Source organism: Leiobunum rupestre, chromosome 8 (genome assembly GCF_980474605.1).
Source record: "Leiobunum rupestre chromosome 8, qqLeiRupe1.1.hap1, whole genome shotgun sequence".
NCBI classification, from domain to species: Eukaryota; Metazoa; Arthropoda; class Arachnida; order Opiliones; family Sclerosomatidae; genus Leiobunum; species Leiobunum rupestre.
The window spans coordinates 54,891,620-54,912,173 of record NC_143391.1 but is presented as its reverse complement, the minus strand read 5'-3'; the positions used below and the strand labels follow the sequence as shown (position 1 = coordinate 54,912,173).

Here is a 20,554-nt window from a genome sequence, read left to right as displayed (position 1 = left end):
ATTTTTGCAATTGGCTGCTAAATTCCGTGCCAGACGACCCACAATTCCTCCGCAACATGCTATTCTCAGATGAATACTCATTTGCAAGAGACGGCCCTTACAATCAACCAAATAATCATGTCCGGGAAGACACAAATCCACATTAGGGTTATGAACACCGTCACCAATTTCAAATTGGGCGCTTGAATGTTTGGATTCGTCTTGTTGGAAACCAGTTAATTGGTCCAGTATTCTTACCGCAAAATCTAAATGGCCAGAGTTATTTGTATTTCTTGAGAAATGTGCTAGAACCACGACCTTGACGAACTGCCGTTGGCCTAACGAGCAAGACTGTGGTTTCAGCAAGACGGCACCCCGCCTCATTACCACATAGCCGTGAGAGATTACCTAAACAACGAATTTAAACAACGATGGATAGGGTGAAACAGTCTCTAACACTGGCCAGCAAGGTCGCCCGATCTGACTCCGTTGGATTTCTTTCTTTGGGGCTTCATCAAGGACAAGATGAACGCCACTCCGGTTGAGACCCCTGAAGAGCTGCTTCAACGAATTGTAAGCACTTGCCGGGAAGTAAACCCGGAAATGATTCCACCCACCTTCGACAATATGATTGTTCGCGTCCAAGCCAGCATCGCAGCCGAAGGTGGTACTTTCGAAACGTACTTATAAATTTTGTTTGTAAGTAGGTAAATAAAATGTATCTTTGTTTTTTTTTTAAAAATTCGCAGTTTTCATCCTACGAAATTAAATCGAGTAATAACTTCTTCGCCATTGTCTCCTCGTTTTTTCCGCGGTGTTTATTGCATTAAACACCAGATTAACAAATATCTGACTTTCATAAAGTTACACTACTCTCCCAATGGAATTCAAAAAAATCTATTTTAGGTTGCCCAACTTGTCACTTTTTCAAGTCAAATTTTTTCAGTGAAAACGACGTCTATTTTTTCCGTGCCAACGCAATTTGTACATTTTCGGGGACGCTGTACAATTTTATCATTCACAATTTTCTTATAGCACCTAGCAGTTAAAATTTAAATTTAAAAAAACGTTAAAATATTTTTCGATTTAGAAGAAAGTGTCCCCCGGCACGTTTAATGTACAGTACAAATTTCAACTTTATAGAAAATATAGTTTGGAAAAAAAATCACTTATTCGAGCAAAAAAACCCCTATATATGAAGCCGCATCTCTAGGCTTGAGCCTGTATCAATTACTAACAAAGAGCCAAATTTGGGCGCAACGGGTTTGGTTTTAAGTTGAAAAACGCAATAAACACTGCTACCCAACCTAAATATGCCTTACAACCGACTCTAGGCACGCCTTATATATTCTAATCTAACCTATAATTTATAAAAGAATAGATTGATCTTAATTTGAAGTCTTTCAATATTTCATTTTTGACTTATGTCCTTCTTTATTGTGCTGTGTATTTAAGTTTTTTTAGACTAAGAAATTGTAAAATATTTGTGACATATAGAAAATTAATATAATAATAACTTTCTATATGTCACAAATATTTTACAATTTCTTAGTCTAAAAAAACTTAAATACACAGCACAATAAAGAAGGACATAACGAAAACCTTATCTTTGCTTTATCTCAACAAATGTATTTGGAAAATTTACAACACCATTCGGAAAATTCAAACCTTCGTGGCTCATTATTAAAAGCGTAAATCACCTGAATTTTCTGTAATCTAAATACATCATGAAAGCCCTAAAGATGTTTTAACGGTAGCTGCTTATTACTTTAACAAGAACCAAAGCTTTGCTTGAAGATATACCAAATATTTATATTTATATTTGTAATAAATTGGTCTTTAAAGAAGGAAATTATTAACCATTAAAAAAATCTGTTTTCCAAACTCACAGCCAGTCCAACTACACCAATTAGACTTGCTGGACGATTGATTTTCTTTGGTTGGTGTATCTCAGTTCTGGTCATAAGTAGCGTTCTTGTGTCAACTCTAGTAAAAGAAACCACTATGCAAGGATTGCCAATCAGAATCGACACTCTTAAGGACATTCTTAAATATCCGGATCTGAAGCCAGTTATCGAAACAACAATGCTTAAAGATTTGACGGTATTTTGTTTTTATTGGTTTTCAGAATAAAACTTATCTTGCTTCAGCCTAGACTTTATCAGTGTTCTTAAAATATGTCAACAACTAAAAAAGAAAACATAAGAAAATTGCTGAAATACTAGTTTGACTTTAAACACTTTTGTTATTCAGAATAACATCATCACACTTCTGTTTCAAATGAAAACTTATTTCTTTATCAGAATATTTCAATAAAACAAAAACTATTTTTTCGTTCAATACCAATAATTAAAGGGAATATAACCTCAGGTATTTGGCGCCACTGTACAGGGAAATTTGAAAAATTGAAGGGGTCTTCCGTAAAGATTGCTTTGCAGGTTATATTCCCTTTAACTTGTTTTATCTAAAAATAATTCATCTTTGATCTAAACTACTACAGGGAAACTCGCGTGAAGACAGTCAACTAGTTGGAGAGCAAAGCCTTCGACATCAAACAGTCATGGATTGGACAGATATGATGGATTGGTTCGACAAAGCTCGAACCGGAGATGCAGTGATACTTGGAATTGACGATATCTTGCTGAAGGCTCTGCAGCTATTTACCAACTCAGAAGTGCCCGAGTATTATATTGGAAAAGAACTCTTTCATTTGCAATACTGTGTTTGTCTATTAGCTAATCACTTTTCTGAGGAATTCAAGGAATTGATTAACTATAGGTAAGGGAAAATTAGCTTTTACGAAAGCAATCGACTTCTTTCCTTGGTTGGTTGCAAAGAAAATAAAATTGAAGGATCATTACATAAGATCAAAATCATTTTCATCATTACAGTTTATTTCTCACTGTGTGAATAATTATGTGTAATATAAAACATAAATTTTACTAATTATTTCAGTTAATCGTTATTAAATATACTAAATAAACTATTATAAATCAGAAAAACGGAATCTATATTTAAATAAAATAAAGAAAAATGTAAATTTCTATTTTAATTCCAACAAACCGGCCACTTCTTATAACAGTTTATTTCTACTAATACTTATTTTTAAATAAGAAATATGCCCTTTAAAATAAAGTTCCTCTGCCAGGGCGCAAAAGGTTAAGTGTTACACTGTGAGGTTGCGGAAAAAATCATATAATTAAAGTGAACTAAAAGGTTTACTGTGTATTCTTAAATTCTAGTCCATTCTTGACCGCGATTTCATTGAATTTGTTATGAAGAATAATTGTTTTTAGTGCAGCTTTCAAAAAAAAGAAGGCTTTATCAAATTGTTCCCCCTTATATTGTCACTGAAATTAACTGTACTTCTTATAAAACGATTAAAAATATTGAAATTAAAAAGAGTTTAAAAATTAAATACAATTATTTTAAATTTCAGTATTTTACTTTTTTCGCAAACTGGCATTATGGAATTCAGCAGAGCAGCGTTATTTCATCAGAGCAAGAAATTAATTGTTGAGGATACACTAAATATGAAAGGGTTAACTATGTATAAAATTTATAACGTGTTTGTTTTTTATGTAATAGGAGTAATTGGGGCATTCCTTATAGGTTTGTCAGAAATTTCATATGAAAAGATATATTTTTAAGCTGTTATGATATATTTTTAACTAAAACTTGTGAGAAACGTTTGGGCCTAGATCCGTTCATTATATTTAAAGTATTAGACGGAAATGATAATGTTAATTACTGTAAATTATAATAAATAATTTAATTTTCTTAATTTATACTTATAGTAAAATGTATTTTAAACAATGTAGTGGTATTAAAATGATACGGAAAATCGTTGATGAACTTCTTATATTATTTAATAAGGCGTTATGTAATGTGTTTACTTTCTTCTTATATTTAAAGCTATTTTAAATACCATTGTTGGCTCAAGTACATAACATAAATATAATAGAGCAATTAAAATTTTATTAACACTAGTACGGTAGCCTTCTAAGTCATCTTCTCGGAACGCGTCTACCAGAAGACATCGTCATTGAATTCAGTAGAAGTCGTCAAAACCACGATACCGAATGGCAATAGGAAGAAATTATACGTTTCGTGAAACGAGAGGTCGTAAGCAGACAGCACGCGTACGCCCTGAGACAAAATACCATACCATTGAAGCCGGGTCCTCTGGGAAAGATTACCGAGTCGTCGAAATATTCGCCTGAAAAGCACTTGTTACCTTCTGCCGCGTCGCTCAAAGTTGCCGTCGAAAAATCAGAATGGTGCCATTTTTGTGAAAATAATAATCACTATACTGGCAACTGCGAAAAGTACACGAATGTTGAAAAGAAGAATTTGGTTATCAAGAAAATACTTTGTTTCTTATGTCTAAGGAAGAATCACACGATTCGAAACAGCAGAACGAGGAACAAGCAATGTAGATACTGCGGTCGAAGACACCATCACACTATTTGCGATTCGAAAGAAGTCAAAAATTATACTAAAGAGAGTCAGAGTGCCTCGACTGGGTGTTCTAAAAGTTCGGATGATGATATTAAACCGAAGGTAGTACTTTCGTGTGGAAATGCTGAAGGCGAAGGAGTGGTGCTTATGCAAACGGCTAAAATGAAAATCGTTAACTTCGATGGAAAATGTGAAGAATCCCGTTGTCTTTTGGATACGGGGAGTCACGTATCTTTCATATGTGAAAAAATGTCTCGTAAATTGAACTTGAAGGTGATCGGTGAAGAAGTTATAACGATACACGTTTTTGGCCAAGACAAACCCGAAAGAGTCACCCGTAGGAAGGTTTGTATAGTCCTCAGAAGCTTATACGACCCCAAGGAATTTATTGAAATTATCGCCATTGAAACTCCGAAGATCCGTGGAGCGGTATTCGCGATTCCCAGTGATAACATAGTGAAGGAGATGTCCGAAAGAGGCTACCAGCTAGCAGATGTTATTGTGAAAAATCAAGTTTCAGTCAAAGACTCGTCAATAGAAGTGTTAATCGAGTCAAATTATTAGTGGAATGTTGTCAAAGAAGAGAGAGTGCGTTTAGATAGCTCCCTGATGGCCTTGAATACGATTTTCGGATGGATAATTCACGGTACAGATGTAAGAAATACTATAGATATTGGAGTAAACTCAATCGCAGTTTTACACGTAAATATTGAAGAAGAATTATCGAGCCAGGTGCGAGCGTTCTGGGAATCCGATTCGATTGGAATTCTAAAGAACAGTGAATCGAGCGTGGAAACGAAGGAGCAGTTGGATGAATTCGAAAGAAATCTTCGGAACGTTAAAGGGAGATACGAGGTAGTTCTCCCTTGGAACGTTCAAAAGTGCAAACTGGCCGATAATTACGGAGTAGCGAAGCGAAAATTTCTCAATTTGATGTTAAACCTAAGACGGAATCCGGAAGAATTTGAGCGCTACAATCAAGTGATATTTGACCAAAAACAAGCTGGTATTATTGAAGAAGCGCCATGTGAAAAGTATCCTAGTGCGAAGCAACCGGTATATTACATTCCTCATAGAGCCGTAGTGAGAGATCAGAGGACAACTACTAAATTCAGAATAGTCTATGACACTTCTTCTCACGGAAAGGATAAGTTGTCTTTGAATCAATGCTTGGATACCGGACCGTCTCTTTTACCGGAATTGTTTGATGTCTTGATCGGATTTAGAGAAAAAGCAATAGCCTTTACGGGGGATATAGAAAAGGCTTTTCACCAGATAAGTGTGCGAGAAGACGACAGAGATGCATCGAGGTTCTTCTGGGTGAAAGGTACTTCGGAGGAAGAGAGAGAAAAGATGATAATCAACAGATTTACAAGAGTACCGTTTGGTGTTAATTCCAGTCCTTTCTTGCTGAACGCTACTATCAAGTGCCATCTACGCAAAAACGAAGACCAGTACCCTGAAACGTGCCTGGAATGAAATGAGAAGCTTTACGTCGATGATTTTATATTGGGCAAGGACTGCGTAGCTAAGGCCTATAAAGTCATATCGGACGCGAAAACCATAATGAAGGACGCTGGTATGAACATACGAAAATGGCGAACTAATTCATCTGAGCTCCGTAAAATGCTCGGGGACGATACGCCTGGAGTAAACGAATCAAATACACTTCCACATAACTCGTAAGTCCTTTCACCATTCGAGCGAAAATGCTTTTTCAAGAACTTTGGGGTGAAGAATGCAAGATTGATTGGGACGATGAACTTCCGCCGAACGTGTCTAAAATATTTGACGATTGGTGCAAAGAAATTTGCGGCCTAAAACAAATAAAAATACCCAGATTTGTATTCGAGGGAATCAGGAATTCGGAACCTAACAATGCTGAAATTCATTGTTTCGTTGACGCGAGCGAACGAGCCTTTGCCGCAGTTGTATACTGGAAGTTTCAAGACATAAATGGAAATTATCAGACGAGTCTGATAACGTCAAAGACTCGAGTAGCTCCTTTAAAAAAAGGAAACAATTCCGAGACTTGAGCTAATGAGTGCCTTAATCGGATCGAGAATTGTATATCGAGTAGTGAAGAAATCTTCAATTAAGCCAGTATCGATAAATCTATGGACATATTCTACGATCGCAATGTATTGGATACGTCGAAAGCCATCGGATTGTAAACAGTTCGTAGGAAACAGAGTAAAGGAAATCCAACGACTTATTAATCCTCAAGACGTGCGTCATTGTCCAGGTCATGAAAATCCGGCCGAACTACCCACTCTTGGAATGTCCGTCGATAAATTGGCGTCAAGTTATTTGTGGTGGCACGGTCCTGGATTCTTGATCGACGGAAACGAAGAGCCGTCCGTTGATGTTATAGAAGAGACAGACTTGAAAGTGGCCGAAAAAGAATTATAAACGAATAATTCAGTTTATGTAATGGTAAACAGTGCGAAAACAGTTCAGAAGCCACTAATGGACTTGACTAGATATAGCTCATTTATACGAGTCGTGCGAATTACGGCGTGGATTTTGAGACTATTCAAAAACACGAGAAGAAAGGTCAAGAAGTTAGGATCTTTGGACGCTGAAGAAGTTCAAATGGCTGAGCAGTATTGCGTATTGAGTTCACAAAAGGAGAGTTTTACAGATGAATTTGAAAAATTACAAAATAATGAGAAACTACGTAAAGAATCAACTATTATTTCTCTGGATCATTTTCTGGATGAGAATGACCTTCTCTGTGTCGGCGGACGACTGCTCGGAGATCATTTTTCATATCGACAAAAACTCCCTTGGATATTAGATCCTAAAGGTCGACTGGCAGAACTACTCATGTTAGATTGAACCACGCGGGAGTTATTGAAGTTTTAGTCGAAATCAGAGAGACTTATTGGATTACAAGGGGTCGACAACTTGTGAAGAAAGTTATACATGGTTGTGGCCGTTGCAAGAGATTTAGAGTAAAACCAGCGGAAGTAAATATGGCGCCACTACCGACGGTTCGAACTAAAGAAGCGCCACCCTTTAAGGTGTGCGGTGTTGACTTTGGTGGTCCACTTTTAACCAAAAAAGGAAACAAGTGCTACGTCACACTCTATACACGCGCTATTACACGCGCGGTTCATTTGGAGATGGTTACTGACTTAACGGCCGAAAAGGTTTTACTGAGTTTTAGAAGATTCGTGTCACGACGAGGAATGGTACGAATATTGATTAGTGATAACGCCACCACGTTTAAAAGAACGTAGATGGATTTGGAATTACTATGGAAGAATATAAAAGGAAAGGAGGCTATGGAGTACTTCAGTAAACACAAAATAGAATGGCGTTACAACGTCCCACGTGCCCCATGATGGTGGGGCGGATTTTTTGAAAGGTTAATCCGTACCGTTAAAACCGCACTGAAGAAGACACTTGGACACGCCCACCTTATATATGAAGAATTTGAAACTACCTTAACGGAAGTTGAAGCTACGGTTAATTCGCGTCCACTTACATTCGTGTTCCAAGACGTAGATGAGCCAGCACCACTGACACCTGCCCATTTCTTGATTGGCAAAAGGTTAACCGGATTCCCGTCGCAAATTTTCAAAAATTCCGAACTGCGTCAGATTCATCGAACAGAACTTACGAAGAGACTCAAGTATCGACAGCGTCTCAGGGAAGCGTTTTGGACGCGTTGGAAGAAAGAATACATTTTGGAGCTACGGTCCGCGTTCTATCGGAGCAAGAGCAACCCTAGTCGCGAACTCGAGGTGGCCGATATCATTTTAGTAGAAGAAGGCAATTTACCACGACTAATGTGGAAAATGGGAAAAATCGAACAAACTTTCAAGAGTGATGATGAAGTGGTTAGATTTTGTCTAATCAGAACGCCGAGCGGAACGAAATTAAAGTGACCTGTCCAAATTTTGTATCCGATGGAGTACAAATAAAATATGAAATCGGAATGAAGCTTAAGCTTGAACGTTGTTCAAGGCTGGGGAGTGTGTTAAAATATTATATTGGTTAAAATGTATAAATAGAAAATTGCGTTAATGTATTATATTGTATTATATGAAGTTTTGGTACTTATGTAAGCGTATGCGCATTGTTTTAAAACGAACTTGATTTCTCGTCCGAAATTATATTTTTTTGATGTTTGAGCGCGTAAATAAAAACATGCGAATTATTGGAGATTTGAATTTGATCTCGTTCGGTTTGTTAAAATTCTCGTTTTAATAAAAAAGGTATTCGTAACGTTTAAAAAACCGGCGTTAAGCCTAGTTTGTTCAGTCGGCTAGAAAAATATTATAAAGCTCTCCCAAAACCAAAATATCAGTATTATTATTTTAACAGATACAAATATCATAAAAATTCTAAAGGAACGGTTTTCAAATTGTGTAATGCGTTCTTTAGCTAATATGGCACATTGGTCTAGGAACGCTTATTGCACGGATGGGCTCAAGAAAAATGGGTTAGAAGCTTAAAGATTCAACCAGCACTGGTGTCAGATCGACTGCCGTTTGAGTCTGTAGATAGATGGCTAAGAGAAATACAAGACATCAAATGAACGTCCTGGATAAGTCCCGATTAAGCTGATATTTAACCATACTAAATACTCTCGAACGTCTTTAGGATAAACGTACACTTATCCTTGGGATGTTCACCAAAAACCCGACGGACGTCTTAGTACTTGTCCTCGGGACGTACTTTGACTCTGAGAAAATCAGACATTTACTCGTCTTTTAACCTCCGAGTAGTGGTCGGAATTCGTATAACTTTTGTACATCAGATGAGGCTTACAAATATCGATATTCATTTATACATTTGAAGAAACGTTGATATTTTTATTTATGGATAAAAATATCTGTAAACAAATTTAATTTTCATACAATTATTCATTTAAATAATAATTTGTTCAATTTTTACGAAACGTTGTTTGTTTCTCTTACGTTTTCTATTTTTGAATAAACAATTATTCTGGGTTTGAAGGACGCAAACATTGTTTTAAGAACTGGTGAAATTCACCCGTAAAAATAACTATTGTGCTTTTAGATGGTAAATAAATAGTAGAAATAGATTGTTGTTCATTTACGTTGTTAAAAAACTGGTAAGATAAAATTTGAACAAAATCTTATTTTTTTTAAACAAATCAATATCTACGTGTGAGTATTAGAAAATAATAATTAGTGTGGTTTATTAGAGAGAAGGGTGTCTATCCGGTGAATGAGAATTTCATTCTCAATCACCGGATAGACACAAAGAGCTTGGCTCCCGCCGTTCACCCGCGCCTCTCCCGTTCCTCCCCCACCCGCGCCCCCATCTCAATCACCAGAATTTCTAATCACCAGAATTTCCAATCACCAGAATTTCCAATCACCAGAATTTCCAATCACCAGAATTTCCAATCACCAGAATTTCCAATCACCAGAATTTCCAATCACCAGAATTTCCAATCACCAGAATTTCCAATCACCAGAATTTCCAATCACCAGAATTTCCAATCACCAGATTCTCCCGTTCACGGGTTGCTTTCCCCCAACCCCCATTCACTGGATACTTTATCTCTCGTTCACCAGCTCCTTTCCCCCATTGCTTTCACCCCTTCTAATCACCAGTTGCTTTCCCCCAACCCCCATTCACTGGATACTTTATCTCTCGTTCACCAGCTCCTTTCCCCCATTGCTTTCACCCCTTCTAATCACCAGTTGCTTTCCCCCATCTCTAGGCAATAAAAACAACCATAATTGTTATCTCTCATACTATCGATCCCAATCGCTAGAAATTGGCTTTTTCCCCATTCGCTATAAATCGCAGCAGTTTGCCAGAATTAGTTTTATCTCTCCGAAATAATTAATGTACCCAAAATTGGACCGCCAGTTTATTATTCTTTTTAGGGGAATCTCTATGGGAGTTTAACATTACAATAAAGCTAAAAGGTCCAGTTTGGGGTACATTTGGTCCGAAATGGGGTACATAGGGCCGAAAATGGTGACTTTGGTCGTTTTTGGGGTACATTTGGTCCATTTTGGTCCATTTTTGGGTACATCCCTGCTTTCCCCCATCCCCATTCTCCAAAATTAGTTTTCCTCGCGCAGATATCTGGAGATTAGATTTTTACCCGTTTGCTTATCGCTTTCGAACCCCTTAATTTCTAATCTCTAGGCAATAAAAACAAGTTATTTACATTTAATTTTTTATTTTAGAACTTTGTTTTACATGTTAGTAGGTACTATCAGATATTCCATTAGATGGTTATCTTGTACATTACACAATTAAAACAAATTAAAGTAGTTAAGTTTACAGGCATTTAAATGGGGTGAAACGATCTCCTGCAACTTAATTTAATTAAAAGTTCTAACTCACGTATTTGTAGTGTTTAGCAACAGTATCGTCTGACATCCGAAGGACAGTTACAAACGTCTTCTTCTGGTACAGGTGAGAAGCTTTTGTCAGAGACCGTAGTTGCTTTTGGCGTCGGGGGAATGTCCCATTCTAGCGAAAGGTACTTTTTTTCCGATGGTGAATTATCCCTAGCCGGACAGTTTGGAAAGAATCTAGCATGTTCAAGTTCTGGTACGTCTCCTGATTTCCATCCTTCTAATACGCCATGGCATTTGTAACATCGTACTTCATCGCCCCGCTGAATATAGTAGAATCCAGCCTTCGCTAGTTGCTCCTTAGTGACGTGCGGATTTTTCCAGTGACGAAACGTTTCAAGTCGATACACTTCAATGTCCATAGCTGATCTAGACCAAATACGTTCTATAGTTTCAAATGATACATTCTCTAAGCCTACATTTACCCCTAAGTCTACTAAACCTAATTTTATCAATATGGTTAAATTTCTACGCTAAAATTATCAATATAAATGCTTTTTTCAATATGCAAATTGTTTTAAATATGTCTAAAAATATAGTCTATTACCAAGAAAAAATAGTTACTTACTTTATGGGTAGAAATCCTTTGTCAAGCTGTAGAAAAGACTGAGCGAACCGTCAGCAGGTCTTTACTCGTCAATGTGCCGTAGAGAAATGACGCACGGAAGATTAATTTATTCCTATCTTGTTGAGAATAATTCATCACGTGATCTAAACTTCAAATAACCCTCAAATTCTATTGGCTGTCTCTCTCTGACAGTTTAAACTGCCTCTAATGATTGACGGCACATATTAACCCACTTGAGTATTTGGAAAAAACCCTTTGCTACTCAAGGAGAGTTTTGGAAATACCACGTTGACGATATCAAAATCGAGCTCTCACTTGAAAATGTTTACGGAAAACAATCCTCTTGGAAAATTGAGTTACGTAGAAGATTGCTAAAAAATGGCTATGTGTTAAGTTTTTTTCAATAATGAGTCTTATTTTTTACATTTTAAAGTATTTATTAAGAGTGAAAAATCCTATGACTACACTGACGGCATATCTTAAGTACCGGTGGAAAAATCCAGTGCTCAAAGTTCAGTTATCTTATTAAACGTGCGCGTGCACAGAAAAATGAACGAGTCACGTGATAGTAACTTAATTTCTACGCTAATCTTACCCCTACTAGACCTAATTTCTGTCTAATACATTTCCAATATATATATATAAAAGAATGCCTAAAAATTTCATTTTAAATATAATAAAATAGCCTAGCTGATTATTATTATTATAACTTACTTTTCAGCGTGACCTTCAATGACTATTCCCAATGCTAAGACTCTTTATTGAGATAACTAAGAATTGATTCCCATGACTACCCTGACGGCATATCTTAAGTACCAGTGGAAAAAAAATCCATTGCTCAAAGTTCAGTTATCTTATTAATCGGGTGCGCGCGCACAGAAAATGAAAGTCACGTGAGAATCGGTACGTCACTGAAAATAGTGGAAGTGTCATCACTAGAGTTCTTTTATCAATATATTTAATTAAGGATTATTTCAAAGTTTAGATGGCGCCATGGTTCTCAAAGCAGTGATATTAAAAGATCTCAACGGGTGGAATTGGAGAAACGCTAAAAATATTATCGACATATTCATTCTCCCTAAGTATAAATAAATAAATAAATAAATAAATACATTCTTGGCATAGTAGTAGGATTTTAAGAAAAAAATTAAATACGGAAAATCAATTATTTTATTTTAAAGGTTTTGTGATTTCTCACCAAACAATTTCAACATCTTCAATGTAGGCTATCACATCAGGGGCATCTCAAAAATCTTTTTCCTCTGATCTCCTAGTTTCTGCCTCTGTCTTTAGTATTTATAAATATTTTCCTATCCATAAACCATTTCCTAACTGGTGGACATTGATAACACTAAAAGTTTACTTATAATAATATGCTGAAATACATTTTCCAATACGCAAAAAATTAAAGCTAGACCTAAAAACCTGTAAAGTGTAAATAGTTAAGACTAAATTTCTAAGCCTAGCCCATGAAAGTACATTTTCCGTAAATCATATCCTAACATGAATGCATTTGTTTTTTTTAAAAAAAATATGCTAATTAATTTCGTAAACAAGCATAAATTTTAGTTCGCCCTTCCTCCAAAATATCTAATAGAGGTAGTACATTCTCGATAAATATACATGTTCTTGGGGAATAAGAGACGTTTTTTATCAAAGTAAGCCAAGTTTAAAGCTTATTGTCATTGGTTCCATAACAAAAACCACATTCGGATCAAAATAAATTTATTTATTTTATTTTTATACAGATTTTTTTTCATTTTTTTTTGCCTTAATTTCAATTTTGGGAGTCGGTACCCGTTTCACCGAAGATGAAGATGCTTCGTTTTATTCAGCGTTGGGTAAATCGCCGTGTAAAAAAACATCTAGCATTGCATTAACTTTTTCCTCGTCCTCGTCCGAGACCCCTACAATACGTCTCTCGATCTATAAAGTAAAGAAATCAAAATAATAAGCTAAAAGATAATCCATACCTTCTATTCACTAGTTCAATTTATCACTGTCTCATATATCCACTATCGTACATACATACATTCATACACTAACTTACTAACGCTTTAGTCTCCGCAAGTTTTTATGTTGTATAATCAAAGTTTTGAATCGAATAATAATAATAATAATAATAATTAGATCAAAACAAATTTCAAGCTTACGTTAATGTATTCCCTTGAGTGAGGGCCCAATCTTTGAAAAATCTTCTCAATGACGACATGGGTAGCTAGATGGACGTCGATGTAACCTTCGTCCTCTTGCAGGTTCAATTCACGTAAATACCAGTTTTTATATTTTCTTAACATTATTTCTAACGTTCTAAACGAAAATTGTTTTTCGTTTGGCATATCAGGCTTAAAAGAAAACCTAAGAACTGCTTTAGTTACACGCATATCCACGTTATTTTCCATAGCTAATATTTAGCCCTTAAACTTGCTCGTAATTACGAAGAATGTAAAAATGTAGAATGCTCGCTCCTATATTTATGCCAAATCAGAAATCACTTGAAATAATAACTTCATTTGGTACTTAAAAAACGGTGAGAGGTGGGAGGAGGGGTTTGGTAATTTATAAATTTTTATAATCAAATGTACCATAGCAAAAGTATATAAATAATACAAGAAGTGCACTAATTATTATTTTCGCTCGCCAGGTAATTTCGTTTGATTTCCGTTTCGCACGGACGCAGATAACATGGTAACGCGACTACAGCGAACCGATAAAGCTAATTAATAAAATATTGTCAACCATTTGATATTAGAAATGTTAAAATAAAACTTTTACAGATAAATCTAATTTATAAAATATTGCCAATTGAGGGTTTGCAAGTTAGTTTGATTATAGGTTTTGAGTGTTAGAATAGAAATAACGCTAAATACAGGGTTAAATTCAATTCAAAATAAAAGACCATGACAATAAAAAATAACCTTTAAAATATAAATCGCGAAGAAAATGAAGTAACGCGACTTTTAAAATTAGTATAAAATGTTTAATCCCTCTGAAAACGTGAAAATTCATATAGGACAAAACCCAAATACATGTTTACTGAGCTTAGCACTCTACTTTTTCAATCCTCTATTCTCAATGGTGGCCTCTATTTTTACCATCGTCTGCTTCGTAAACTTTATGGATGCATTGGAAGGGCTCAAATTAAGCTAAGTGGGTACACTTCTTGTTTAATTTATATACTTCTAACCATATTAAAGTATCAATTTTAATAAAAGGAATTCAACTTAAGTGTTGTTTTGCTATCTGAAATTCGAAAACAAAGAAGGTAGTACAGGGGTACTTAAGTTGATTTTAATATTTTTTTTAGAAATAACTTAAGTATACAGCGAAATAATCATTAGTGGTATCTAATTTTTTAAGTGCCCACATACTTCTCATCTCGTATAAAAGAGGGTCATTTTTGTACTATAAAACCATTCCATTCCTGAAATCCGCTACAGGAAAAAAGTTGATTAAGCTAAGCAATTTACGAGCGACGTCCTAGCGTACTTGTAATTAAGAAAGTAAGTACTTAGTTTTACGATTTTGCTTAAAACTATGATTTTAAATCGATAAAGTGAAACACGTAAAGTGTCCCTGACCAAAATTGTTTCACAAACATCTGTACCGTTTAATAAGATACGAGTATGATAACGATTTCTAGAGCCCTATGTTCGATAATGATTCATTAGGAAAATTTGAATATAGTTTAAATTTTTAATTACTTATTTTTTGGTTTGACTACCAATTTGGAGGACTACTGTTTTGATTTTGATATAACTAAATTTGATTGGTTTTCGAAAAGTTTTCTCTTCTACCCCCGCCCCCAGTTTATAATTATGATGTCAGTTGTAAATTGTTTTTTTCGAGTATAAAAAGGGTAAACAGAAAAATTGAGAGATAGTATTAAGAAAACAGCCAATTCGAATTGTTTCGGAATCGGCTCGAGGGACTAAGTACGTAGATATACGTCAATTGTAAATTCTAAACTTTGTATATATATTATATTCATTCATTCATTCTTACTAATTTTATAGTAATGGATCCTATTTCCATAACTTTGGCCTCGGGAAATGAGTACGTCGGTACGACAACCGAATCTATGATTTGCTTTCACTGCGGCGAATGTACGGAAGAATTGGCAGTAAGAGGCGGAGAACTCTTCTTTTGCTGGGGTCGAGAGTGCGCGCATTATCAAATGGGAGTAATTTTTCGACATGGTAATGTCTATACCAAACACATCCCAGGGCATCTTATAAAGGATTTCCCGCCCCATCTCCGCTGTACGTACTGTGGAAGAAGAGGGTCGAAGAGAAGCCGTCGACGGGAGGAGTGCTCAGCGTTCGATTTCATGGGATGCTGTCATTACCCTAAGCCTCCCAGAGACCGAACTGTAGTTCGTTTTATAAATAGATAAATAAATAAATAAAATTGCGAATAATTTACAAATAAATGTCTATTGACTTTTCTTCATCCTATAATATAAGTTTATTCCTAAATTTTTAAGCTTATTACAATAAGATTTCTTTAAGAGAGAGAGAGAGAGAGAAAAGAATTGCTTAAATTAGGAAGTAATAATGAATCTATTGAATCCAATGTAAAGAAAATGCATCAAGATATTAACTTGGAAAATCCAAAAGATGATTCACCAGTAAGCAGTATCCAGTTAATTAAAAATCATAAACAAAAACCGACTGATTACGGTGCATCAAGATATAATATTTGTATATCTTCGAAAAAAGGTGAATCATTAAACATCAACAATGCGGTAATTTACTTATAATATATTTTATATGAAAATAATTAAAGGTTTTATAAATGATAAATTATATTATAGATTATAGGTGGATCTAATAGCAAAATAGTATACGTCCAGGTAAAGTATTGTTTTATTTAGAAGTTTAAATATTAAGTTAATGGTTTATTTTAGAATAACTATATGTTAAATGATTTATTTTAGAATAGCGTTGATACATATGGTGGTAGGACAACATTAGAAAGTAGGTATATTGATTTAAAAAAACTATCGATTAATTAAACATTTTAATAATATTTTTACATAGCTTCGATAGTATCCAGAGATTGTACGATTGTTATTACGAAATGAAACTAATTTATTTTATAATAAATATAGGTAGTAAAATGCTGCAAAAACCTCTGACTCTACGTTCAATACGTTAAAATAGATTACAATACGTAAATATAGGTGAAAAAATACTAGAAAAACACGCATACTATTATTTTTTTTAATTTTTGGAAATACACAACATCCACCAGTTACTTCGCAATGACGAACTGGCTGCTCTCTTTGTCCCAGGAGACATGACCAATGAGTTGGCAAAGTACGGAAAAGACTCGTACATCCAAGAATTGGCAACAGGTGGCGCAAAAAATTACGCCTTGATTTATACGGAACACGTAATTTTTTGCGCCACCTGTTGCCAATTCTTGGATGTACGAGTCTTTTCCGTACTTTGCCAACTCATTGGTCATGTCTCCTGGGACAAAGAGAGCAGCCAGTTCGTCATTGCGAAGTAACTGGTGGATGTTGTGTATTTCCAAAAATTAAAAAAAATAATAGTATGCGTGTTTTTCTAGTATTTTTTCACCTATATTTACGTATTGTAATCTATTTTAACGTATTGAACGTAGAGTCAGAGGTTTTTGCAGCATTTTACTACCTATATTTATTATAAAATAAATTAGTTTCATTTCGTAATAACAATCGTACAATCTCTGGATACTATCGAAGCTATGTAAAAATATTATTAAAATGTTTAATTAATCGATAGTTTTTTTAAATCAATATACCTACTTTCTAATGTTGTCCTACCACCATATGTATCAACGCTATTCTAAAATAAATCATTTAACATATAGTTATTCTAAAATAAACCATTAACTTAATATTTAAACTTCTAAATAAAACAATACTTTACCTGGACGTATACTATTTTGCTATTAGATCCACCTATAATCTATAATATAATTTATCATTTATAAAACCTTTAATTATTTTCATATAAAATATATTATAAGTAAATTACCGCATTGTTGATGTTTAATGATTCACCTTTTTTCGAAGATATACAAATATTATATCTTGATGCACCGTAATCAGTCGGTTTTTGTTTATGATTTTTAATTAACTGAATACTGCTTACTGGTGAATCATCTTTTGGATTTTCCAAGTTAATATCTTGATGCATTTTCTTTACATTGGATTCAATAGATTCATTATTACTTCCTAATTTAAGCAATTCTTTTCTCTCTCTCTCTCTCTCTTAAAGAAATCTTATTGTAATAAGCTTAAAAATTTAGGAATAAACTTATATTATAGGATGAAGAAAAGTCAATAGACATTTATTTGTAAATTATTCGCAATTTTATTTATTTATTTATCTATTTATAAAACGAACTACAGTTCGGTCTCTGGGAGGCTTAGGGTAATGACAGCATCCCATGAAATCGAACGCTGAGCACTCCTCCCGTCGACGGCTTCTCTTCGACCCTCTTCTTCCACAGTACGTACAGCGGAGATGGGGCGGGAACTCCTTTATAAGATGCCCTGGGATGTGTTTGGTATAGACATTACCATGTCGAAAAATTACTCCCATTTGATAATGCGCGCACTCTCGACCCCAGCAAAAGAAGAGTTCTCCGCCTCTTACTGCCAATTCTTCCGTACATTCGCCGCAGTGAAAGCAAATCATAGATTCGGTTGTCGTACCGACGTACTCATTTCCCGAGGCCAAAGTTATGGAAATAGGATCCATTACTATAAAATTAGTAAGAATGAATGAATGAATATAATATATATACAAAGTTTAGAATTTACAATTGACGTATATCTACGTACTTAGTCCCTCGAGCCGATTCCGAAACAATTCGAATTGGCTGTTTTCTTAATACTATCTCTCAATTTTTCTGTTTACCCTTTTTATACTCGAAAAAAACAATTTACAACTGACATCATAATTATAAACTGGGGGCGGGGGTAGAAGAGAAAACTTTTCGAAAACCAATCAAATTTAGTTATATCAAAATCAAAACAGTAGTCCTCCAAATTGGTAGTCAAACCAAAAAATAAGTAATTAAAAATTTAAACTATATTCAAATTTTCCTAATGAATCATTATCGAACATAGGGCTCTAGAAATCGTTATCATACTCGTATCTTATTAAACGGTACAGATGTTTGTGAAACAATTTTGGTCAGGGACACTTTACGTGTTTCACTTTATCGATTTAAAATCATAGTTTTAAGCAAAATCGTAAAACTAAGTACTTACTTTCTTAATTACAAGTACGCTAGGACGTCGCTCGTAAATTGCTTAGCTTAATCAACTTTTTTCCTGTAGCGGATTTCAGGAATGGAATGGTTTTATAGTACAAAAATGACCCTCTTTTATACGAGATGAGAAGTATGTGGGCACTTAAAAAATTAGATACCACTAATGATTATTTCGCTGTATACTTAAGTTATTTCTAAAAAAAATATTAAAATCAACTTAAGTACCCCTGTACTACCTTCTTTGTTTTCGAATTTCAGATAGCAAAACAACACTTAAGTTGAATTCCTTTTATTAAAATTGATACTTTAATATGGTTAGAAGTATATAAATTAAACAAGAAGTGTACCCACTTAGCTTAATTTGAGCCCTTCCAATGCATCCATAAAGTTTACGAAGCAGACGATGGTAAAAATAGAGGCCACCATTGAGAATAGAGGATTGAAAAAGTAGAGTGCTAAGCTCAGTAAACATGTATTTGGGTTTTGTCCTATATGAATTTTCACGTTTTCAGAGGGATTAAACATTTTATACTAATTTTAAAAGTCGCGTTACTTCATTTTCTTCGCGATTTATATTTTAAAGGTTATTTTTTATTGTCATGGTCTTTTATTTTGAATTGAATTTAACCCTGTATTTAGCGTTATTTCTATTCTAACACTCAAAACCTATAATCAAACTAACTTGCAAACCCTCAATTGGCAATATTTTATAAATTAGATTTATCTGTAAAAGTTTTATTTTAACATTTCTAATATCAAATGGTTGACAATATTTTATTAATTAGCTTTATCGGTTCGCTGTAGTCGCGTTACCATGTTATCTGCGTCCGTGCGAAACGGAAATCAAACGAAATTACCTGGCGAGCGAAAATAATAATTAGTGCACTTCTTGTATTATTTATATACTTTTGCTATGGTACATTTGATTATAAAAATTTATAAATTACCAAACCCCTCCTCCCACCTCTCACCGTTTTTTAAGTACCAAATGAAGTTATTATTTCAAGTGATTTCTGATTTGGCATAAATATAGGAGGGAGCATTCTACATTTTTACATTCTTCGTAATTACGAGCAAGTTTAAGGGCTAAATATTAGCTATGGAAAATAACGTGGATATGCGTGTAACTAAAGCAGTTCTTAGGTTTTCTTTTAAGCCTGATATGCCAAACGAAAAACAATTTTCGTTTAGAACGTTAGAAATAATGTTAAGAAAATATAAAAACTGGTATTTACGTGAATTGAACCTGCAAGAGGACGAAGGTTACATCGACGTCCATCTAGCTACCCATGTCGTCATTGAGAAGATTTTTCAAAGATTGGGCCCTCACTCAAGGGAATACATTAACGTAAGCTTGAAATTTGTTTTGATCTAATTATTATTATTATTATTATTATTCGATTCAAAACTTTGATTATACAACATAAAAACTTGCGGAGACTAAAGCGTTAGTAAGTTAGTGTATGAATGTATGTATGTACGATAGTGGATATATGAGACAGTGATAAATTGAACTAGTGAATAGAAGGTATGGATTATCTTTTAGCTTATTATTTTGATTTCTTTACTTTATAGATCGAGAGACGTATTGTAGGGGTCTCGGACGAGGACGAGGAAAAAGTTAATGCAATGCTAGATGTTTTTTTACACGGCGATTTACCCAACGCTGAATAAAACGAAGCATCTTCATCTTCGGTGAAACGGGTACCGACTCCAAAAATTGAAATTAAGGCAAAAAAAATGAAAAAAAATCTGTATAAAAATAAAATAAATAAATTTATTTTGATCCGAATGTGGTTTTTGTTATGGAACCAATGACAATAAGCTTTAAACTTGGCTTACTTTGATAAAAAACGTCTCTTATTCCCCAAGAACATGTATATTTATCGAGAATGTACTACCTCTATTAGATATT

General features: G+C 34.5%; 3 protein-coding genes across 3 annotated transcripts; all 3 read left to right on the top strand.

The window, feature by feature from the left end:
* The first annotated feature begins 5,049 nt into the window (after positions 1-5,049).
* LOC149933736 (uncharacterized) lies at positions 5,050-5,919 on the top strand. The gene has a single exon (XM_090157397.1). It carries the CDS (start codon positions 5,050-5,052, stop codon positions 5,917-5,919), a length of 870 nt encoding a protein of 289 aa, XP_090013523.1.
* Positions 5,920-6,873: 954 nt separating this feature from the next.
* Positions 6,874-7,281, top strand: LOC149933735 (uncharacterized). The gene has a single exon (XM_090157396.1). It carries the CDS (start codon positions 6,874-6,876, stop codon positions 7,279-7,281), a length of 408 nt encoding a protein of 135 aa, XP_090013522.1.
* A 137-nt stretch (positions 7,282-7,418) lies between these two features.
* LOC149933734 (uncharacterized) lies at positions 7,419-8,336 on the top strand. Its single transcript, XM_090157395.1, has 3 exons — positions 7,419-7,637; positions 7,679-7,743; positions 7,814-8,336. The coding sequence occupies exons 1-3, from the start codon at positions 7,419-7,421 to the stop codon at positions 8,334-8,336; spliced, it is 807 nt and encodes a 268-aa protein (XP_090013521.1).
* The last annotated feature ends 12,218 nt before the right edge of the window (positions 8,337-20,554 follow it).